At 35.6% G+C, this 26,242-nt stretch overlaps 1 protein-coding gene across 6 annotated transcripts in view; it reads right to left on the bottom strand.

The window, feature by feature from the left end:
- The window catches only part of Hr38 (Hormone receptor-like in 38), a 201,950-nt gene that overhangs the window by 129,822 nt on the left and 45,886 nt on the right, over window positions 1-26,242 (bottom strand). For 5 of the 6 annotated variants that reach the window (XR_011395224.1, XR_011395225.1, XM_070106586.1 and 2 more), the window contains exon 2: window positions 7,042-8,133. Coding sequence is in view for 3 of the 6 variants with exons in the window: in XM_070106586.1 (XP_069962687.1) it covers window positions 7,042-7,906 (865 nt within the window). In the remaining 3 variants the exon portion in view is untranslated. Of the gene's footprint in view, window positions 1-7,041; window positions 8,134-24,039; window positions 25,761-26,242 lie in introns of those variants that run through there. The other variant, XR_004976838.2, reaches the window with a different exon arrangement.

Genomic DNA, 26,242 nt, shown 5'->3' on the forward strand with positions numbered 1-26,242 from the left:
AAATAGTCGCTTGACTTTATACATTATATATTAGACAATCAGTGAGGCTTCTTAATGAAATTCAGAGAGCCCCTATTTTAAGTAATGGAATGTCGTAATATCAAAACTATAAAAAATCGGGTAAAAATTTCCTTAGCCGTCATATACCTTTTATAAGAAATTTGATAAGAATTTCAAACTTCCGGTTGGTTTCAAACGCTCTATATCGGTCAAAATGTAAATTATCTTATCAAAATTGAGTGAAAGTATAATATTGGAAATTCATATATGAATTACTACAGCTTCCATATACTATTGATTAAAAAGTTTCTGCGCTCAAAATGCAAAACTACTTTTTTTGGTACAAATATATTTTTTTATTCAATGTAATCTCTCTTAACTTCAATACACTTATTCCAATGATTCTCAAATAATTCTATGCCATCCCTATAATGACATACCGGAAGCTCTGCAAAATACGCGTCTACTGCCGGTTTCTTCATTCGACGAAAAATGCCTTCCACCAAGGAATTTTTTCAGGTTTCTAAAAATGGAGCTAAATCTGGTAAATACAGTGGATGCTCAAGCAATTCGTGCTTTAATTCGTTGAATTTTGCTATTGCTAAAACACCTTTGTAAACAGGTGCATTGTCTTGATGAAAAATTATTTGTTTGTGCTGCGAACCAGGGTTATTCTCACGAATCTTTTTATCCAGCTGATCCAAAAGGCTACAATAATATTTAGAGTTGATTGTTTATCCTTTCTGCAGATAATCAATCAAAAAAATTCCTTTTGCATCTCAAAAAACTGATGCCATAACTTTCTTCTTTGCACTAGCTTCAGTTCATTGTAAACGTTCTTGTTTCAATTTAGTAACGTGGTGGTAGATCCAAGTATCATCCATAGTTATAAAACGACGCAAGAAACCGGATTTATTTATTAAAACGGTAAAATTATGCTGAGAAATTAGTTTTCGATCCAGTTTTGTTGAATTGTTAACATGTGCGGCACTAACTTTCCAAACAGCTTTTTCATATGTTATTCTCCATGTAAAATATGAAGTATGGTTGCGATTTTTGGTCGGCCTCCGCGTGGATCTTCAAGCCTTTACGACCACGTTTTAACTCACCAGCCAAAAATTCAACGGTGCGGTACACTTCTTACAATAGTTCATAAATTTCCTTTACTTTTAAACCTTTCAAAACAAAGAATCTAATCACTGCGCGATATTAATTTTTTCCATATTAAAAAAATAGTCTGACACCTCAACTTCAAATGGTTTGTAAACGAAGAATAAATTGACAGAATGACTTGTAACTTAACAGGTGTTCTCACAACAGATGTACCAACTTGAGCTAGTAGTGCTGTTTCTTGGTGAGACCAACCAAATTACTGCAGCTACTATATGCTACTAAGAAATTTTATGGAAACATGTTCCTGAATACACTTGAGTAATGCCATATGTTAGCGCAATCAGTCCAGACCCACCCCTTGCTCAAATACTCCTAATATTATGATTTCCGACTTCCTTGTAGGCTTTAATCCGTTTATGTTGATCAATATACATATGTATGTGATATTTCAAAATTCTGAAAAAATAAATACGGCTTAAAGCTGAATATAAATGGAATTTAACTGCTTGCAGGACGTTTTTCAAGTCAGCGTTGTTTCAAATCTCTCGTTCCGAAACTGACCATAGATTCTCGATTGCATTTAAATCTGGTTACTGTGCTGGTGTTTGTACTTTGTGCAGGCAGTTCCAAACTTTGTACAACTCCGGATTTGTGTTTAGGATCATGATCTTGATAGTACCAAAAGTTGTTGAACATATTTAATGATATACTGAATAGTTCCTTGACTCAGTATCACCATTTCCACGATTTTGCGCTGACTTTTGCTGTCTTTGTAATGCCTTAGGAGCTTACGCACTTCACCACTTGTTTGGCGACCCATTTTGAACTACACTTTACAAATGATAATAAAATTGCTCACATTTATAACAGTATTTACTTTGCTTTCGAAAATCAGGGCCAAGCTGTCGCCGCAAGTTAAGGAACGTACAAGTATTACTTAGTACATTATGGGTGCGTTCGAGATGGCAATCACGAGAGCAGTGTTGCAAATTTGTCAAAGTATCACGTTCTGCGTGAATTTTTGGGAACACTTGCAACATCATCACGTTCTACTGTCACGTTTTGCATGCAATTTATGCAAATAATCGGCAACACTAAATTTTTGTCTGCACATCAGCAGAGTATCAGCAAATTTGCAACACAGTAGCTGTACTCTTGCAATTATTAGGTAGCTCCAACGCACTCAAAATCACCAAAATATCCCAAACAAACAAATATCAAAATAAACATGTTTTAATAAACAAAATATAGCAAAATAACCTTATCTTAACACAAACGAAATGTATTTAAGAACAATATGTTTTATGTAAATAACCTATCAACCAGTAATAAGTAAACACACTAGTTAGTATAAATAACAGTAAAATCTATTTAACAAGTTAGTCTTAAGAACACATTTGGTACAGCTCAAAAGTATATTTTTATACCCTGAGTAGAGTATATTAAATTCGCCATGAAGTTTGTAACACCTAAAACGAAACGTCTGAGACCCTATAAAATATATACATAAATGTTCAGCATGATGAGCTGAGTTGATGTAGCCATGTCCGTCTGTCTGTATATATACAAACTAGTCCTCAGTTTTTAAGCTATCGATCTGAAATTTCGCACCTGTCCTATTCTCACTAAGAAGCTGCTCATTTGTCGGAGCAGCCGATATCGGACCACTATAGCATATAGCTGTCATAAAAACTGAACAATCTTAATCAAGTAGTTGTATGCGAAACTTTTTTATTGGACAAGGCATCTTCACGAATCACGAGTTATTGTTTAAGGCAACAAGATATTTTCCGCAGAAATTATTCATGTTCGATCACTATATCATATAGCTGCCATACAAATTGAACGATCGGAATCCAGTTCTTGTAAAGAGCCTTTATATTTCTGAAGAGTATTATAGCTTCGGTGCTACCGAAGTTAACGTTTTTTCTTGTTAATGACACATATCGTATAAGCGATATTAACTCGCTAGCGGTAAACATGAACATCATTTTGGCTGTGCATTTCGGTATACGAATATGTTTTTATAATCTCGCAACTTGTTGCTACAGAGTATATTAGTTTTGTTCACCTAACGGTTGTTTGTATCACCTAAAACTAATCGAGTTAGATACAGGGTTATATATATATAAATGATCGGGATGAAGAGGCGATTTGAAATCCGGGTGACTGTCTGTCCGTCGCCCGCCCGTCCGTCTGTCCGTCTGTCCATGCAAGCTGTAACTTGAGTAAAAATTGAGATATCTTCATGAAACTTGGTATACATGTTTCTTTATACCGTATATATGTTTCTTTAAACCGGTTGGTATTGCAGATGGGCGTATTCGGACCACCTCCACGCCCACAAAACGCCATTAATCCAAACCAAATAAATTGCTATTACTAAGCTCTACAACAAGATAGAAGACTCTTATTCGGTATACAGCATCACATAAGGGAGGGGCATCTGCAGTTTAATTTTGTTTTTAAGTGGGCGTGGTCCCGCCCCCTAATAAGTTTAATGTGCATATCTCCTATACCACTGAAGCTATAATACAAAAATTCACTGGGAAGAAATGTTTTTAGCATTTCTATCGACGGTGTGAAATCGGGTGACAACCCCGCCCACTCTCCATATAACGGTACTGTTAAAAACTACTAAAAGCGGCGATAAATCAAGCACTAAACAAGCCAGAGACAATAAATTTTATCTCTGGGATGGTATAAGATGATTTTATAGCATCTATATCTTTGGATCTCTTTCAACCAAATTCGGTACATAATATTCTTCTCATATTTCTATGTTATAGTATGAAAATGAGCGAAATCGGATAACAACCATGCCTATTTCCCATATAACGTCATTTTAAATTCCATCTGATTTTTTCACTTTCCAATATACAAATCAAGCCCCAATGATTATATCGGCGTAAAACTTTGCGTGAATAATACGTTTAAAGTATGCCACCTTGTGACCAAAAATTATTTAAATTGAACTAAAATTGTTTAAGCCTAGGTACTGAATATGTGGACCCCAGTGCCTATAGTTGACTTTTTACCGAAAATATCGGTCAACAAGAACAAGGCGGCAAGATACACAAAGTAATCCATTTGACTTTGCGAGAGTATAACATGATCGGTTACATGCGAACTTAGGCCTTCCTTACTTGTTTTACTTTACGTTTGTAAAAAGGAATCAACATGGCGTTTTTTGTTTTTTTTTCAAGATTTAACATATATATATGTACCATATTAGTAAATTAGTCAATTTTTATAATCACGCAATATAAACTTGATTTTATACTAAGCGTCTTATATTTCGTTGCTACATAATTTGGCTGTGATAATAGGATACCAAATTTAAATGAATCCTTTCACGATTTCATCCAACAATGAATGTTGGATTCTTTCACAACATTTTTATACTCTCTCAACTTGTTGCTACAGAGTATCATAGTTTTGTTTACCTAACGGCTGTTTGTATCATCCAAAACTAATCGGGTTAGATATAGGGTTATATATATAAATGATCAGGATGAAGAGACGAGGTGAAATCCGGGTGACTGTCTGTCCGTCCGTCCGTCCGTGCAAGCTGTAACTTCAGCATAAATTGAGATATCTTTATGAAGCTTGGTATACATGTTTTTTTGTACCGTAAGACGGTTGGTGTTGCAGATGGGCGTAATCGAACACTGCCACGCCCACAAAACGCCATTAATCAAAAACAAATAAACTGCCATAACTAAGCTCCACAACAAGATACAACACTCTTATTTGGTGGAGCATCTGCAGTTAAAATTTTTTCTAAGTGGGCGTGGTCCCGCCCCCTAATGAGTTTAATGTGCATATAACCTATACCACTGAAGCTATAATAACAAAATTCACTGGGAACAAATATTTTTAGCATCTGATAGTGTGAAAATGGGTGAAGTCGGGTGACAACCCCGCCCACTCCCCATATAACGGTGCTGTTAAAAACTACTAAAAGCGCCATAAATCAAGCAGTATATTGTAATATAATATTCTTCTCATCTTTATATGTTATAGTACGAAAATGGGCGTAATCGGATTACAACCACGCCTTTTTTGCATATAATACGTTTAAAGTATGCAACCTTGTGAAGAAAAATTATCTAAATTGAATTAAAACTGTTCAAGCCCCTAGGTACTGAATATGTGGACCCCAGTGCCTATAGTTGACTTTTTACCGAAAATATCGGTCAACATAGAACAAGGCGACAATATCCACAAAGAAATTTAAAAAGAGTATACCATTTGACTTTGCGAGAGTATAAAATGTTCGGTTACATCCGAACTTAACTCTTCCTTACTTGTTTAATACAAACTTTTAGAAACACCTGAAGATATATCGCTGGCTTTGATACTTGCAAGTTGTGGGGGTATAAAATGTGTGTTTACACCCGAACTTAGAACTAACTAACCTTGGTTGATATAGCTTAAGTTGTCACAGTTGTTAAAACAGCACATTAACCTTATTAGGGGGCGGAGCCATGATCACTTTTTAAAGAATTTTAAGCTGCAGATGTCCCTGTACCAAGTTACAGTTTTGAACTTAAATTTGTGTCACGTTGGAAATGATGGTTGTAATATTTCGAGTTTCTAAGATAAGTACAATCTACGGGTTGATTGTAATACTTAAAATTATTATTCAGATTAGTAGATGTCGAGTTATATACATACAATGTCATATAAATATGTATATATATATATACATAAATAATCAGGATCGTACTATTGCCACGCCCACAAATGCCGTTAGTGCCATAAATTAAGATAAAGCACAAGTTTAAGTAAAACAAGTAACGAAGTTATAAATTCGGGTGTAACCGAACATTTTATACTCTCGCAACTTGCAAGGGTCACAGCCCGGGAAAATACTTAAGGCGTTAGCAAAATTTTATATTAACGGAAATATATATCCGATTCAACCCATTTTTGACACAAAAACATGCTTTTGACGAAAGTTTCATTTATTGATTTTATTTTATGATTTTCAATTATATTTTTTACACATTGACCGATATTTCCGGTAAAAAGTCAACTATAGGCACTGGGCCCACATATTCAGTACCAAGGGGCTTAAACAGTTTCAACTCGATTTAGCCAATTTGTGGTCACAAGATGACATATTTTAAACGCATTATTCACGCAAAGTTTTACCCCGATACAATCATTGTTGCTTGCTTTGCATAGTGGAAAGTGAAAAAATCAGATGGAATTTAAAATGGTGTTATATGAAAAATAGGCTAGTTGTAATCCGATTACGCCCATTTTCACACTGTAACATAAAAGTATAAAAAGAATGTTATGTACCGAATTTGGGTGAAATCGGTTAAGCAGATTCCCAGATATGGGGTTTCACCCAAAAGTGGACAGTCCCACACCCACTGTATAATTTTGAACGCGGTTCTTATTAAGTCATCTTAAGGCATCCCAGAAATAATATTTAATGTCTCTGGCGTGTTTAGTGCTTGATTTATCGCGCTTTTAGTAGTTTTTATCAGTACCGTTATATTAGGAGTGCGCGGGATTGTCACCTGATTTCACCCATTTTCAAACTGTCGAAAAATCACTCCTAATACTGAAAACATATAATTAACAGCTATTAGGATCTTCGGCTAACACCGATATAATAAATATTGTGATTAGGCCACACGTCTGTCTTTATTTACACTTCTTTGTATCTTTCTTATAAATAAGAACTTACCTTTCAAATTATGTTACATTCTTTATATTATTAATCTATTTATTTCATTTTTAACATAGTTATCCTGTTTTGTCATGTATGTAAATAGTTAGAAAATGTATATATATATACCTTTACTTAAATGACCCAGTCTTACTTTTTATAATGTGAATTAAGTGACTCCAAAAGTATTTGGCTAACTTAATTTGATGTAAAATTTTGTCTAATTTTAACTTGCTTACCTGTCATAACAGCGAGTGCACATAAACAGACGAAAGAAGTAATATCCATTTCTAAGTTTTTTAACTGTTTACTAAATTCCAAAATGTTAAAGAGCCAATCTCCAAAAACTCTTTCACATTGAGTTTTATGCATTACCATACCATTACAAAAAATTATATTTGAGTCGTTAGAATTGGTTCGATATGATAATCTCAAAACAAACATTTCTAATGAAGCTGATTGAAAAAGCAGTTCCTGATCGGCTTCACACAATTCACTGAAGCCGGGTATTCTATAAATGAACTGCTCAATCCTTTTTACTGAGCTGTTCAATATTAAGTAAAATTTTCGAACATTTTCTGACTCGCTTACGATGAGCGGCGAGCTTACATATGGCGGTTCTGAATATGTAGCATAGTCCAATCGAGATATATCGGGTGTTGTATCCTTATGACTATTAACAAGTGTTGATATTAATGATACATTGTGATGTATGCCAAAATAGTCATTGTCTTTCTGTTTCGATGGTAGTCTTCCGCGACGTCCTCTAAGTGAATCGGTTCGAACTACCTCCTTTACCATGCCAACTACCAAACATTTTTGGAAGCGACAAAACTGACATCTATTACGCCGACGTCTATCGACAGGACATGACTGATTTGATAGACAAACATATTTTGATTTTTTTTGTACGGTTCGCTTAAAAAATCCCTTACATCCCTCACAGGTTCTTACACCATAGTGCTGACAAACCGCTATGTCTCCACACACCGCACACTCTTGCAATGATTCTTGGCTGACTTTACGAAAGCATTTTTCGATATTCTTATTGAAGGAAGATGCAAGTGAAGAGGAGTATTTATATATATTTTGAATTTGTGACATTTATTGTTGGTTTGCTTATATAAGGAGACAACAGCTTTTTTCGCAGCTATCAGGAACATACAATATATATATATTATATTACTACAGATGCACTGTGCAGATGCCAAATACACATAAATCATGCAATAGTCACGATGTTTTTGTTCGTATATAAATAATACTTTCCAAAGAAGTAATGTGTGGTATGCATTAATCCAGATAACACACTTACTTACATGAACATTTTTCTGTAAAAAATAGGAGAATACAATTTTTTTTTAAGAACTTATTACTATTATAATTTAGTTAAAATAAATGTTATGAGGCGTATTTGCAATCGATTCGTTGCACTTATGTATATGTTATTTCTCTCTCACTATCTTTTTCTATTGATCCAATAAAAAAAAAGTGTGCATGTAAACCCAACAACGACGTTTACGAGTGGAATTCGATACAAAAGAGTATGCAGAGGACCTTGTTAAAGAAATTTTTGTTTTTATCTTATCTTATTGTTTAACATTTCAAGAATATGTCCTTAAAATTTTAGGTCGATAGAATCAATATTCTTAAAGTTATTGTCTTATTAATCTCCTGGGCTCCGAATAAAATTACTCAATTCATGTTTAAGAAAAAAATTCGCAAAAAAGACCACTTCCTTCATTGATACCAAGGTTTGTTTTACAGATTCTAAAAAAATGTACAATTTGAAAAGGTCAACGGCAAGGAAATACTTTCAGGTCTTACAAAACTTTATATTAAATCAGTAAGGAAGTACTAAGTTCGGGTGTAACTGAGTATTTTATATCCATGCAACTTTCAGGGATCAAAGCTTCGGAAATACCTTCAGGTGTGGGCAAAACTTTATATTAAACAAGTAAGGAAGGTCTAAGTTCTAATGCAACCGAACATTTTATACTCTCGCAAAGTTAAATGGTATATTCGTTTGAGACTTCTTTATATATTTTAATAATTAGAAGTATTAAATGTTGCCTTAGTTATTTACTTTTCAGAGTGAAAATAATTAGAGCAATTTGTAAACTAAATTTACTCAAATTATGAGAAATCGTTCTTGTGCTTTCTGTATACGCTTATAATTGATTTTATATAGAATGCATTACAACTGTATTGAGAAGTATGAAAAGAAATCGTTTTTGGACAATGAATAACATTTTTTATTTATTATATCGATATTATTATACATGTTTAGCTTAAAAATAATAAATATTAACAACTTTAAAAATGATATAATATTATTATATTAATTTGTATATAATATTTACAATATTAAACATACATTTTTGTAGAGATTCTTATACATATATCCAAATTATATTTCTTTTTATACTCTCGCAACCTGTTGCTACAGAGTATAATAGTTTTGTTCACCTAACGGTTGTTTGTATCACCTAAAACTAATCGAGTTAGATGTAGGGTTATGTATATATAAATGATCAGGATGAAGAGACGAGTTGAAATCCGGGTGACTGTCTGTCCGTCCGTCCGTCTGTCCGTCCGTGCAAGCTGTAACTTGAGTAAAAATTGAGATATCTTTATGAAACCTCGTAGACATGTTTCCTGGTACGCCCACTCCCGATATAACGGTACTGTTAAAAACTACTAAAAGCGCGATAAATGAAGCACTAAACACGCCAGAGACATTAAATTTTATCTCTGGGATGGTATGAGATGACTTTATAGGAACCGCATTCAAAATTAGACAGTGGGCGTGGCACAGCCCACTTTTAGGTGAAACCCCATATCTTGAGATCTACTTAACTGATTTCAACCAAATTCGGTGCATAACGTTCTTTTCATGTTTCTATGTCATAATGCGAAAATGGGCGAAATCGGACTACAACCCATATAACACCATTTTAAATTCCATCTGATTCTTTCACTTTCCACTATGCAAATCAGGCAACAATGACTGTATCGGGATAAAACTTTGCGTGAATAATGCGATTAAAGTATGCCACCTTGTGGCCAAAAATTGTCTAAATCGAACCAAAACTGTTTAAGCCCCTAAGTACTAAATATGTGGACCCCAGTGCCTATAGTTGACCTTCTACCGAAAATATCAGTTAATCCACAAAGAAATCTCAAACGAGTATACTATTTGACTTTGCGAGAGTATAAAATGTTCGGTTACATCCGAACTCAGCCCTTCCTTACTTGTTTCCTTATACTATTTAATTTCTATTATATATTTATAAAACAATGTCATATATAATAACAAATTATATATATAATTTAAATTTTCTTAATTAGATTATTTACATATTTTTCTTAAAATTGTCTTAAAAACTACTGTCAAAATTCCAATACCATTCCAATTCGATTATATTTGGAAAAAAAAAATGAAGAACTATTGCACTAAGTCTGAAAACTTTAGTTCGAAATAGAGACATAAATACTGTCATGATAGCTGTGTACTGTCTCAAAAGTAATTGCATTTACACGAGAAGCATCCATGTTTGAAAATGCGGAATCAATTTGTGTACCGGCAGGTGTAGTTGAATATTCTGAACCTAGCAGGGAACTAAAGTTTTTTTCTTGGAGCAGATTTCTTATTGCAGTCCCTGTAGACATTAAGCAAATGTTAAAATCTCTAACATTTTGATTGCCTAACTCAGAAGTGAGGACTTCCTAAAGTTCTAAATTAATTGTCTGACAGAGAAAGCTGAATTTCTATATAGAACCAGAATATTAATATTAAAACATTTAAACAAAACCGCTTCTAAAACTTTGCGGCCTGAATAAATTTTCTTTACAGAATTTGATTCTATAGACAAACAATTTTATGCTTAGCATATATTATAATGCCCCGTTTATTTCTGTTGTTTCCGTGCTATCTTTCCTCAGCTCGTTAATTGGAGTAAATCCTGGTATATAAAAACTTTCGCAAAGATAACTCCAAGTTTCTACAAAACATAAAATATCTGAAGATAGCATCAAACAGTTGCTTTTTATATCATTAATGTGAGCGTGAAGAATCTGAACATTATGGAATAAAATTTGATGTCCTGATGTTTGGGAAATCATAAAATTGCAACTTGTTGTCAAAGCTTTATTTGTGTTCAATTCCCTCAGTTCCCTAAATACGGGATCCGATTCAGAAAATTTGTTAGGAGGAATAAAATTTCCTATGATGAATAGACCTTCTGCGGAAGTACCTCGACTACAAGCGACATATATTGAAGCTCTAGGCATTCTGGGTCGAGTATAAACTACCACTTTATTATATGTGTCTCCCTGACTTTTATGAATAGTAATTCCCTCAGCCGGAACAACTGGAAACTGATTTCTTTCAATTGAAATTTTTTCATTTCTTTTATATTGAAAAGATTTTAGAACTTTTTCAATTGGTGTCCAAGAACTTTCTAAAGGATGATGCTTTTTTGATCGTGCTATCAAACCAACAGAAGGTTCCAAAAATTTAATCCACAGAATTGTTGGAAGAGAACAATGGAAATTAATTTGCATAAGTTGTCCAGCTGCCCCATTAACCAAGCCATCACACGTGTTTATGTTCACTGTAATCATATATTTGGCGGAGGTTTTTAGTGTCAATTCATAGGGCAGTCCCTGCGTTTCAGAAGATTTGAAAAGTTTAACTCTTTCCAAAATATTATCATTTTCATTTATACCAATACCTTTAACTGAGCCTTTGCAGTTGAAAGGAAAGCTTCTGTTGGGATTCGACTGAGCTTAAGGGCATTGAAGCTTTTTGTCTCTTCATTGGACCAAAATAAATGAATAGCATCATCGGGAACTTTCTCGAAATTAAGTACTCGAGTTTCAATGAGTGCTATGTCCTCATATGTCATAGTACCAGAAACCATATGGTTCAATGCAATTGCAAAAGTCTGATCCTCCCGTTGTCTCATTATCTCTGTTAATTCAAAGTATTTAAATAACTCCCACAAAGGGGAACCAACTAAAGTGCTGTATGCCTCATTGGGATTAGGAGAGAATATCCACCTATCTCCAACAGGTGACAGTTGCTTCAAATCACCAAACACTATGATCGGTATACCACCGAAGGGGCTGTCTGTTTTGAAATTTTGTTTTAATCTCGCATCAACAGAGCTAAACATACGAGCACCTACCATCGATATTTCATCAATTATGATTAATTTTAAATCGATAAGTCTGGAATACAATGAATTAACTGAGTCATTGCTAAGTGGCCTCAACTCTCTATTCAACTGATTAACACGTAAAGAGAATATTGAATAAAGGGTCATTCCACCTATTCCGAATGCTGCTTTACCCGTAGGTGCGCAAAGAAAAACTTTTAAGGAACTTGGATTGGATCCAGGTGTAGAATTGTAACGATGGTTAAGAGATTGACATATTGCAGATATCAAACGACTCTTTCCTACACCTGCACCGCCGCCAATGAACTCATAAAATGGGAGATTTATTTTTAGGTGGTGCATCAAATGTGTCAAATAGGTTCTTTGCTTAGTATTTAGACTTTGAACTGAAGAAAATAATTCCTCAACTGGAATTAAAGAGGGTAGTTTAATAAGTCTAATATTGCAATCAGATTCAGTGCCATTGTCTGTTGTATCTTCGCCATGCAAGTCCAGCAAATTTATATTGGGGTTTATTTCTGGAAGTGCCAACACTCTGAACTCATTTTTCACGATAGGTAGTTCATTTTGAGCACCTTCGTTCAAGTCTATTTCATTATAAACACTCTAGAACATTTTCAAGTTCTCTTTGCTCAAAAACATCATATTTTCTTTGATTTTCCTCAATTATAATACGATGTGTTATGCAAGTCTGCTCATTATCGTTTTCAATGAGATCTTGCTGTTCATTCCGCCAAGGATAGTAAAGCATTAACATTTCGCGGAAATACTCAACTCCGGCCAAATCTGGGTTAAACCTTCTATACCCAAAATACAAGGTTTGGTACGTTTTTTCACAAAACCGCTACCGTCCTTAAGAGGCATGACAACCCCGCTTTCTGGAAAATTATCGTCTTCCCTCTCTTCTTCTTCATGATCACTATCTTGTGCTCTTCTACTAGATTTAAAATATTTATACCTAGATGCAAAATCAGCTAAACAAAGAGTTTCTAACTGATCGGATCTTTGAACATAACGGTCTAAAATACCGGCTACAAATATTTCAGTCGAACCTGAAGGAAAGTTCTGAAGTTCCGCTCTAGGTTTTACCATTCGAACACGTTCCGGGAGGTATTTATAAATATTTCTGCATTACTTGCTTCCGAAAGATGGAGTCCAATGCAGCAATATACTGCTTCTTGTGCAGATATTTCTGTGCCTGATATAAATTTGTAACCTATATGTTTAAGTTTTTGCTTCATAGTATAATTTCCGGCATTTACCTCTGATATAGCTTCATTTAAGAGCCTAGAAATTCCCCTGTTAGACTTGTTAATATAATTAATTATATATGAACAGCAAGCATATGCATCCAGTATATATTGAATATCCATATTTGCTCTATGGAGTTCCAAAATCAGAGGATTATAAGGGTTTATAAAACGATCCTGTAATTTTGTTTTTAGAAAAATTTTGGGTTTTGTTAAACTTGACCTAAGGGCTAAAAATAGTCATCAAAGGACATATTTATTCTACTATCAGACAGGAAGTGTTCAAAATCGTTTAAATTAGAAATGTTTTCTGTAGTCATATTTGAATTTTGAAAAAGTTTTCCTTGTGTCTTTCTGAATTTTGACTTGTTTCTGTAAGAGGTAACAGTATTTGCGTTGAAGGCATTGGTGGATATGGTATACCAAAAAGACAAAACTGTTGTCCTCTTATTTCCCTAGTACAAGACCGACTGTGGTTATGCTTTTGATAACCCAAATAATTTTCTAAGTGGCTGATAGAACTATCGGTAGAAATATAATTGTCAATAAAACTAATGACATCAGGGAATGTCTGAGGATCTTGAAGGTTGATCCTGGGAGCATTATTAAGCCAATACATGCCATGTACATGTGGGAAACCTCTCTGTTGAAACTCCACTCTCCAGTAAAAATTTGTAACAAAATGCTCTCCAAAAATGCCGGCGTTATCGTTAAAAAGCTTAAGAATTTGTCGATAGCGCTAGTCAAAATATCTATCACAAGTAACCGCGTCTGACCGAATTAAGCGATATCTATCTTGGGTTGTTAAACTGTTGGCTTCCTCTTCCGAAATATCTTTAGAATCAACAGTTTTAGAGAGGATAACCAAAAGCTCAACCCACTGATATTCTGCAGCCGATAAAGTGATAAAGAAGGTTGGAAGTTCAACCAGCTTTCCAGTGCGCAGGTGAGGATTTAACGCCTTTCAAAACCTTGTAACCATCATCGTGTTGAATCAAGTTTTGAACAAAGTTTTCGTTTAATAGATTTTGGGCCGTAACTCGGTTGCGACCTGAAAACTTTCTATGGCAAATGGATATACTATTCTTAATTTGTAGCAGTTCTAATTTTTTGTAATCATAGAACAACTTTGGAATGGTACACGCTCTTCTGTCAAAACGGCGATTTTCAGAACATATTACCTTGCTATACGTTTCAGAGTATGTACGCTTCTGCCCAACGTATATTGTTCCAAATGACAACTCTTCTGAATTATTATCTTGAGTTATGTCAATTGGTCTTTGTCCTTCACCTGGCGCTATAACTAAACGGTTATAGTCTAAGTTTTCTACAGGAATATTGTCCAAAAGAGTTTCTTGACCGCCTGGATTAAGCTCTGAAGGTAAAAGACCCGTGGGAATATTATTACCTGAGGGATTACCATGAGAAGTTTGTGCCGCATGAAAAGATTGAACCAATCGGGAATCCTCTGCAGATGCAACAAACGGAACTTCTTCTTGGTTATTAAATTCTGAAATCCAGTTTTCATTAATATGTATATTGTGCTCACGATACAGAGGGGTATTCACTAAGAACTGCAAAGCTTCTACAATCTTTGCGGGGCGTATGGTATCGATCATGTAATCATAGTTGTATTCCAAACGCCTTCTTAAGTGAATTTGTATAACATGAGCCTCATCAAAGGACCTTGGTAGAGATGTCACAATATTGTTAACAGAAATTGGTATATTAACAACAGCACCTTTGAGCAAACTCTGACCTTGATATCCTAACGGACGGATTGTCATAAAAGGCAATCTAGGCATTATGAGACGTTCTTCAATTGGGGTTATACCTTTCAAACAATCCAGTATTTCAGGAAATTCTAGACCGTTACCTAAAACACACTGTCTCATTTTCATTGAGATAACTCACATATGCGGTATAAAGTCACGCAGAAGTTCAAAAATATTTATATTAGATATATGAGGGCTGCAAGAACTATTGATCCGATTCAACCCATTTTTGAAACAAAGACATACCATTATCGATAGCTTCATTTATTTATTCTATTATATGAATTTCAATTATATATCTTATACAATGACCGATATTTACGGTAAAAAGTCAACTATAGGTACTGGGGTCCACATATTCACTACCTAGGGGCTTGAACAGTTTTGGTTCGATTTAGAGAATTTTTGGTCACAAGGTGGCATACTCTAAACGTATTATTCACGCAAAGTTTAACGCCAATATAATCATTGTTGCTTGATTTGCATATTGGAAAGTGAAAGAATAAAGTGGAATTTAAAATGTTGTCATATGGAAAATAGGCGTGGTTGTAATCCGATTTCGCCCATTTTCGCACCATAACAGTGGGCGGGGTTGTCACCCGATTTCACCCATTTTCACACCGTAGGTAGAGGTGCTAAAAAAGTTTGCTTCCAGTGAATTTTTTTATTATAGCTGTAGTAGTTTAGGAGATATGCACATTTAACTTATTAGGGGCGGGACCACGCCCACTTAAAAAAAACTGCAACTGCAGATGCCCCTCCCTAATGTGATCTCGTGTACCAATTAACAGTCTTGTATCTTATTGCGGAGCTTAGTTATGACAATTTATTTGTTTTTGATTAATGGCGTTTTGTGGGCGTGGCAATGAACCGATTACGCCCATCTGCAATACCAACCGTCTTACTGTACCAAGAAACATGTGTACCAAGTTTCATAAAGGTATCTCAATTTTTACTCAAGTTACAGCTTGCACGGTCGGACGGACAGACGGACGGACAGACAGTCACCCGGATTTCAACTCGTCTCTTCATCCTGATCATTTATATATACATAACCTTATATCTAACTCGATTAGTTTTAGGTGATACAAACAACCGTTAGGTGAACAAAACTATTATACTCTGTAGCAACATGTTGCGAGAGTATAAAAATGAGGAAATCGTGAGTGGGTTACATTGTATGTTATTAATATAAATCATATTTAGTTGAATAACTAGTATATTTTACTTCCCGTTAGCGAAAATTATATCAAAACCATCTTCAAATGATTTACATCTGACATATACTCAAACGAAGAGGCTAGATTAAAACATTGTGTTGATGTGCAAAACGACAACCAGTGGATCGGAATTCAATTATTTAGGGATATGAGGTTTGGACCAAGCTCACATAATATTTAAGAAAGCTTGTCTACTTAATTTCATTAAAATGTCACACAGTTTGACTAACCTAAATGGTTTAAGGTCAGGAGAAAACTCAAAAATCACTATATAGGGTATGTGGTCTAATTTCTCATTTATACTCGTCAATATTTTATATGCAATGTATAAATAAATAACTCACACACTGACCCACTTATTTGGCTTATGGTTTGTTAGAATAACAGAAATCATTCAATGTTATGTGGTATATGAGCATAAAACTATGGTATATCCCCAACTACACGATCAGCTAATTTGGCGAAGATGTCTTGACATTTTTGACACAAGAATATGCTGTTATCAAAGAAACATTTTCGCCGAATTTCAATAATATTCCTCACGGATTGACTGATATTTTCGGCTAATTCACCCATACGCACTGGGGTCCACATATTTGGTATGTGGGGGCTTGAACAGGTATGGTTCGATTTTGCCGATTTTTTGGACCCAAGATGGCATACTTCAGAGACACTATTTGTGCAAAGTTTTATCCCGATATATTTATATAACTTTGGTTTGTATACTGAAAAGTGAAAAAAGTAGATTGAACTAATAATTATTTTATAAGGGAGGTAGGCGTGGTTGCAGTCCATTTTTGCATTGCGACATATGAATATCAAGAAACTGTTATGTACCAGATTTGGCTGAAATTGGGCGGTACCACGTCCATCGTCCAAATTTGAAACCGGCTCGTATAAAGCTCTCTTGTACCATCCTGGATATACAATTTAGTGTCAACGATTGAATTTATGAATTTATGAATTTATCGCACTTTTAGTAGTTTTTAATATGACCATATTCGCTGTACCAAATAATATTCATGTGAATATTATTGTATATCTTAGCTATTACTAGTCTCGAATGGAGCCTTACTGGATACCTAGCGCCTTTCGTAATAACATAGCTTCTCTTGCATAGCGGGCATACTATCCCTACACTCGGGTCCAAGATATGAAGCGATTAAATAAAAATAGAAAAAACAAAAAGGATTCTGATTCTCTTGTAAAAAATCCGGAGGGAGCGGGTTGTTCCCAGAAGAGAGCAGCGTATGGTATGAGCTCGAGAACAGCCGGGGTAAGGACAATTAAAGGCAAGCACTATTAAAGGAGCAGTAGCTAAGTCTGGCTGCTTGGAAAGCACCAGCACCGGAGGCATCCCATACCAAACCCTTTAGCCGAGGCTCGGCTGCTAAGCAGGGGAAGGAAGGAGATGCCAAAAAAGCTGCGGCTAGTAGTGTGTCAGCCAGAGAGGGGCCGGCAATAAAAGCTCTGAGCGTGCGAACCGTTCAATCAAAGCGAGTCAAGGAGTGTCTGTACCCACTAGAAATAGCGTCTGGTTACTTCAACATCGGGCTCGAAGGGTGGCTGGCCAAAGCGGTATCGCTGTAAGCTGGGGGCATTTTTGCTTCGCTCACATCGGAATGAGATCGAGTTGGATCTCCTTTAACGTCTCGTGTTCTAGCTTTGTATCAATGGACCTCGCGTGCACTCAGCAGACGCTGGTCGACGACCAACTCCTGTGAGACCGCGAGATTCTTCTGGCCAAGAGTGGGTCGTAGGAGATCGGGAGAACTTCTCGCCTAGAGCAACGTGCATCTCGCCGTTATGGTAGGAGTTCTCACCGGACACTGTCCATTGGGTACTCATTCGGTACGACTTGATGCTAGTTGCCAAAGTTGTATAGAGAAGGGTGAGGTGGAAACATCCCGGCATTTTCCTCTCCACTGTCCGGCATTCGCTAGGCTGAGACCTAACTAGTTTGTTATAATCACAAAGCATTTTGTCGACTTGTAAGGGTCTTTTGATCCAGCTTATAGGAGTTTTTAGGTACCACAACGGACCGGCGTTTTAAGCTGTCCAAGTAAGATACTTCTTGGAATCGACCTCCTAACCTACATTAACCAAACCTAAATATTGCATGGGTTCGTACAAGCTTGGAAGAGCACTTCTCAACTCATGTTCCAAAGTAAACTTCATGACTGATGAATTCGCACAAAGACTTCACCTTCGTCGAGAAAAGTATCGCATTGGCATTCGCGGCATAGGTGATTCAGTTATCAATCTTAATGCTCGAACCACCATAACAATTAAGTCACTCACATCAGCACTTCAACTTTCGCTCCAGTTTGATATCACACCCCATATTGTAAGCCAACCTGACGCTGAAATTGAGACAGTAAGCTGGAATTTGCCAGCCAACACAACTTTGGCCGACAAAAACTTTTTCAAACCTAGACGCATCGATCTGTCGCTTGGAACAGAGGAATTTTTTGAAGCCCTCGCTGTTGGTCAAATTAAACTTAGCCCTAATTTACCTACAGCGCAGAAGATAATATTTGGCTGGGTAGTTTCTGGAAAATATTAGTCGAAGGACTTTACACCTTCAAGTAACCGCAACAACCTATTGCCGAACTACGACACAAACATCGTTAAACGATTTAATTTTGGTTGGATCAAAGATCCAAACTGAGCTCTACGTGTTGCTACTGCGCTTCCGTCTGTATCGTTACGCTATCACCGCAGATGTCACTGAAATGTACAGGAAAGTATCCTTGAATAAAAATGATCGTAAATTTCATTATATTCTCTGGCGAGCTTCTCCAGACGCAGATCTTCACAGATACCAGCTCAACACAGTGATATATGGCACTGCCTCAGCTCCATACCTAGCAGCACGAAACCTTCAATTCTTAGCAGATAATCATATGAGTTAATTTCCAATTGGCGCTGCGGCTGTAAAGACTTCGTTTTATGTTGATGATCTTATGTGTGGTGTGGATGATACTGATGCCTTACACACATTAAAAGCAGAAGTTATTGAGATACTTCGACGCGGTCAGTTTCCTCCGCCAAATGGCATTCCAATCGTCCAGATTAAGTATTATCGATGATTCTATAACAAGTGCACTTGGCTCGACATAGAATCAACGCAGCGATACGTTGTTGTTCACATTCACACCAAAACAAGTTCACAAGTCTGTTACAAAGCGCTCAATAGTGTCCATCGCTTCATCACTGTTCGATCCACTTGGAGTGCTTTCAATACCCGTGATAACTTCAAAAATAACTATGCAAAATGTCTGGCTGCCAAACTTAGGATGGGACGAGTCAGTGCCTCAACATATACATCAAGCCTGGAACAGTTGCTTAGCATCTCCGGTTTTGAACTCGTGAAGGTTGGTGGACGTCTAGACTATGCATACTTACTAAACTCACAAAATCACCCAGCGATTCTCAATTTGTACTAAAGAACGTTCAATACCTGAATTTACGAAATTTTCACGCAGGCGCGAAGGCATTGGTAGCCTTCATCAGATTACAAATTTGGATTGTCAACGCTAGACATGTTGCTCGGCGCTTTGTTCGTTCCTGCGTGCATTGTGTTCGTTACAAGCCAGTGCTGTTACAACAGTAAATGGGCCCACTACCAGCTACACGCCTTACACCTGCAAAAGTGCCTTGAAGCGAATGAGTGGTCGCCGCAAGATGCCATGTGATATATTTTGTGACAATGCTACCAATTTTGTGGTCGCATCTAACCAGTTAAAGGATCTCAAACAATTCTTATTCAAGAGTGAAACGTTAAATTAAATCTATCAATATTGTTCCTCTGATTTTATTAAATTTCATTTCATTTTACTCAGGGCACCTCACTTCGGCGGCCTCTAGCAGAAGTTATGGTTAAGACCGCAAAAGGGTTGTTAAATCGCACATTGACAAACACTAAGTTAACATTCGAAAAGCTAAACACCGTGGCTGTATAAGTATAAGCCCTTCTTAATACACGTCCGCTATGCTCAATGTCATCAGATCCTAATGATTTTGGGGCATTGACAGCTGGACATTTTTTGATCGGTGATTCATTGCGTAGTTTGTCTGAGCGCTCACTAGATATAAAGAGCGTCTCACATATTGATCGCTACAACACAATCACTGCCATCAAGCAAGTGCCATCAATCAAGTTTTTGGCGTCACCGGTTTGCAGACTACGTCAATGAACTGCAAGCCCAAACCAAATGGACAACAACTTGACCTGATCTCATTGAGGGTGCTTTAGGGATGAACCATGACGACAACCTGCCACCGCAACGCTGGAGACTTGGTCGAGTCGAACCAATCGTGCTTGGACGAGACGGCCCTGTTAGAGTGGTGAATATCCGAACTGCCAAAGGAACCCCTTGTAGGCCAATACACAAATTAGCCATTCTTCCGATTTCTTGAGAAATAGTTATTCCAACGGGGCCGGAATGTTGTGTCATCATCATTCGCTAATGAATTGCTAACAGGAGCATATCCGAGTTCTTTATTTGGTTGGTCGATGGAAATATAGTACAGTTTTTCCACCAATTATTATAATATTTAAAAAAAGGCAAGAAAAACGCTTCTTGCTCCAATACATGTTATAAACATAGCTGAGTCTCAGTGTAATCAATTCCTGACTTACTCAACAAGCAGGCAAATGTGGCATGCATGGAATATGAGCCGCACATGCCGACTGTTAAAATTTAAACGGAATGATATAAGAATTCTACTTGGAGTACTAATAGACCACTGTCTAATAAGCAGACATGCAAGTAGACTCGGAACGCCATATAACGACTATTATAGAAGCTATCAGCAGGTAGCAAAGGAGGATGCTATGCTATTCTAAGACCTTGTATATGACAAAAATCGCAACCATTGGTCGAGGGTTTCTTGACGACGTCTCGGAGGTCGCACGGATAAAACTTAACTTACTGATGAAGTTCATCAAAAGTACGGTGTGATTCAAAGAGGAGCCAATAGAGTGAGGAGACCTTGGTCCCGTTGGCATCTCAATGAACCTCCTAAAGATCTAGGTGTGTCGAAAGACAGCCACTCTACCTACTTAGTTACCTATGGCAATTTATACGTTTTAAATTTTTTGTGTTTTGTGGGCATGAAAATGGTCCGATTACGCCCAACTGCAATACCGGTGCCAAGAAACATGTGTACCAAATTTCATCAAGATAACTTCGATCACAATTCAATTTCAATTCGTCTCGTCATCCTGATCATTTTTATATAGGTATATCTCTCTCGATTAGTTTTAGCTGATACAAACAACCGTTCGCTGATGTTGCGAGAGTATAAAAACATAATAAATTATTCACACTCTGTAGATGAGCTTGCGGTCATTGAAGTTTCTTTTTTTAAAAAATGTATCTTAAGTTTGCTGAATAACTTCTTTTTTTCTGTTGAAGTAAAGTTAATCGTAACAAATAATATCTGCTGCTACTGCAAGAGAAACGTTTGCACGTCTTTCGCTATCCGAATCGTTTTAGAAAAAATCTCCATTGCTTCGTCAATTTCAATTTGACGCTCATTTATATCTAGCGAGCTGTCTTGTTCGTTAGCGATTTCCAAATCCAGTTGCATCAATTCCTCTTAAGACATTTCTTATTTATGAGAAACTAGAAATTTATTTATGTCAACATCATCCATCCCTTCAAAATTAGACTCTTTTGCTAAGTTACCAATTTTATGATAAATAGTATCTGCTGCAGCGTCATCAACTTCTAAGGAGGAACTGTCATCTTTTTTCACGTGTGCACATACTGGCCATATTTTACGTCAAACACCGTTCCTGCTAGATAGTTTTACTTGCTACTAATGTTGATTGCCTTCAAAATATTAAAAGAATTCAAGAATTGTTGCATTGTAAGCTTATCGGGTCCATCAGTTTCACTCAAAAGCTTCTTAAATGATCAGCGGAGATAAAAGCTTTAAAAATTTTTAATTGCATCCTGATCCATCGGCCGTATTAATGATGTGGTGTTCGGTGGTAAAAATATAAATTTAACAACTTCAGATAAATCGTCAATATAAACTGGGTGACCAGGACTAATGCTCTGAAGTCTCAATTGTTTTTATTGCAATGCGCTTTAATTTCAGGAATGCCGCACGTTGAAGCCCAGTCTTTAAATAATAACGCCGTCATCCATGATTTCTTATTGGCTCACCAGTACAGGAAGTCGATCCTTTGAACAGCCCAAACAATAAAGATCTAGGATTTTTTGATTGGTAAACAAGCAACGAAGAAGAAGTAGTGTTAGTCTATCTTTACTAGCCTTAAACCCTGGTAATGATTTTTTAATTCTCGATATAAATGTTTTCGTTGGGAGACATTTCCAAAATAATCCTGTGCGTGTATGTTATCTATTATATTTTTTGAGGTATGTGATATGGGTTTTTTATTTGTGTGTACATATTTAGTTTTCAAGTGCACAGAATTTTTGAGCATAAATGTATTTTCAAAAACTATATTTTGTGAGGAGTCATAACCTCCCTTCGGAACTATCGTTTTTAACTCTATCGGAAAACGGTCCGCACCGACGGTGTCAGCACTAGCTGCTTCGCCGTGATCCTGTATACCAAATAACAGCCTTGTATCTTATTGTGGAGCTTAGTTACGGCAATTTATTTATTTTTGATTAATGGCGTTTTAGGGGCGTGGCAGTGGTCCGATTACGCCCATCTGCAATACCAAGAGTCTTAGGGTACCAAGAAACATTTGTACCAAGTTTCATAAAGATGTCTTAATCTTTACTCAAGTTACAGCTTGCGCAGACGGACGGACAGACAGTCACCCGGATTTCAACTCGTCTCTTCATCCTGATCATTTATATTTTTATATAGATAACCCTATTTCTAACTCGATTAGTTTTAGGTGATACAAACACTCGTTAGGTGATCAAAACTATTCTATTCTGTAGCAATAGGTTGCGACAGTATAAAAAGGCTGCTAAGTGTGCTACATCGTTAGACGCCAAGACAATGACTCGTACAAAGAAAGTTTTTTTGATTAAACTGTAGTCCTTGCTTTGTATTTGGATTCATAATCAGGTTGCACAGAAAATTCCATTAAGTAAAATTGTAATCCAGGCTAAAGCAAAAAGCTTATTTGATGATATCGAAAGTCGCTCTATAAACCCTACAAGAAACTGCTGATGGGTTCACCAATACACTCAAATTTAATATGTCAGTACTGACCGACAGTTTACTTATCAACTGACTACTGTTATTGTTAAACAGAAACATCTTCGAATTATATTGCTTACATGTGTAAGAATGAAATAGCTGAATGCTTTAGTACTGTCACCACTGACAGACAAATGAATAGTAAAATGACTGTCAGTGCTGACAGTTGTCAAAAAAAAAACGCTTATCAACACTAATCATCATTTTTCAACAATTATCTCCTTGCGTAAAAGCAACCCTGTCAAAAAGGGACGCATGAAATTCCATGTGTTTATCAACAACTGCGCAAAACAATTTTTACTGTTATTCTTGCCACGAACGAAAAGTGTTGCGCGTTAATTTTGAGTGAAATTATATTTCGTGAAAATTAATAAAATATATAATTTATTTAATAATTTAAGATAAGTTAAAATTAAAAAAAGGACATTTCAAAACTATTTAAATAAAGAACCAAGGATTTTTGAATCCATATTAAAAAAATATAAAAACTTTCAAGAATGTGCGGGAAAGTTGAACAGAGCAGTGCAGAACAGTGAACTTAAAAAGAAAATTAAAAGTGTTACGAAAAATTGTGAATGATGGTGTTGCAATAGTGAATTGTGAACTTACGGATGATGCTTTTACTTCGGCCTTCTCACCAACAAAAGAAGCAGTTGGGATTTCAGCTTCATCATCCTTACGAGATATTTGGTGTTCAGATAACAAATTAGAATCTGAGACGAAAGCGAGTGAAATTAGGTTATGGGCTATTAGAAATAATGTCCCTCAGAGGATTTATTAAAAACTTTGCGTAAGATAGGAGTTAAAGATTTGCCACTTTCAGCAAAAACTCTTTTAAATACAAACAGGTAAACGGTTAACGTTGAGACTATGTCTAATGGCGAGTTCCTTTATATAGGTATACAAAAATATTTTCTTTATAACACCGCAAACCTTTTTTAAAATTTGGAAGAAATATTGCTTGATATAGGTATTGATGGCTTAAAACTCTTTAAAAGTTCTAACCGAGTTTTGTGGCCCATACTTGGGCTATTTCAAACTTACCAAATGGGACACCATTTTTGATTGCTTGTTTTTCTGGTTTTAAAAAACCGGATAATATCAATTCTTTTACGGCAAATTTTTGTGCGGAAGTAAGGCTTTTAAAGGAAAACGGAATTGAAGTTGGTCAAAACCAAAGTTTAAAAAAATTTAATGTTCGTTTATTTTCATGTGATACTCCTGCTAGGGCTTTTGTCACAAATGTTATTTCACATAATGGTAAATATGGTTGCCCTAAATGTTGTCAGGAAGGAACATACAGATACAGAAGAGTATGTTTCTCAAAGCAGGTTGGTTTACCTAGGACAGATTTAACCTACGCGCTAAGAACTAGTCCATCTCATCATCTCGATGATTTTAAAACAAAAAAAAGCATTATGGAGGAGTCCGGGTTCGGAATGGTTTCACAATTTACTTTAGACTCTATGAAATTAGTGGATCTGGGAGTCACTAAAAAACTACTAAAGTTACTAGTTAAAAAAAGTGATGTAAAAAAGATTAATAAAAAAATTAATTATATTATAAATAAATCATTGGAAATCTACTGAGTTTAGGCAATTTTTATTATACACTGGAATGTATCTTTTAAAAGATTGTATTAATAGCGATTTATACTATCATTTTTTGCTGTTACATAGTGCCATAAGACTTCTTTCATGTGAAAGGTCCTATAGAGTTGAGGCAGATACAGCTCAAGAAGTTTTAAATGATTTTGTAAATTATTTTGGGAGCATATATGGAGATGAGTTGGTTAGCTTTAATATACATGGTCTGCTCCATTTGTCGGAATGTCTTAAACAGTTTGGTCCATTAGATACCTTTTCAGCATATAAGTTTGAAAATTATATGCAGTTTCTTAAAAAAATTGTTAATAAACAAAATATTGCAACAAATATTCTTACGTCTCAATGAAAGACATACATTTTGCGACAATTTCAATAAGGCATCGAAAATAGGAACATTTGAAATTAATCCCATTAAAGAAAAGGATTCTTTTTGTTTTAGTAAAAAATATGGACCCATGAAAGCTATAAGCACTAACACATCAAACAAAGCGAATAAATATATATGTAAAGCTTTTAAGAAAATAGAGAACTATTTTGAGACACCTTTTGAGTCTGCCAACAGTCTGGGAATTGTTTTGGCTAGTAATTTAAGTAATGATGTTAGTGAAATATCAAAAGAAGATATAGATCATAAGTATTTCTGCATCCCTCATGGCGACAAGTTTCTCCTCATTCCTCTCTTGCATCATCTCTTTCACGATTTTTCGCAACAACCCGCACATTCTGTTTCAACGAAATAAAACACATAAATTTAATAAAATTTGTATCTTCACATGAGCTTCAATACAAGCAATATGTTTGGCGATTCTATATTTGAGAGCCAAGAGCAAAATGGTAAGCAAAACAAAAATATGATATACTCGTATACAATCAATAATATTACATATCTATCATTATCAGATTATCAATCAATGATACCAAAAAAATATATAAAACAACAATAGCAACAACATCAACGCCTTTGAAATGTAAGGAGAAATAACATTAAAATAAACATTAAATTTAATTTTGTAATTATTAATTTGAATATAATAAAGTTATTTAATTCATTTCAGAAATGATGGTTATGCTAAATAAAATTTTATGCATTATTGCATTTGCATTTTTTTTTTCTAAAATCTATAGCAACAAGTATTATTTGATAAAATTGGCTCGTTGGAAAATGGATATGTGACGATAACTGCCAAGCAAGCACATATTACTGG

Source organism: Bactrocera oleae, chromosome 3 (assembly GCF_042242935.1).
Source record: "Bactrocera oleae isolate idBacOlea1 chromosome 3, idBacOlea1, whole genome shotgun sequence".
NCBI lineage: Eukaryota > Metazoa > Arthropoda > Insecta > Diptera > Tephritidae > Bactrocera > Bactrocera oleae.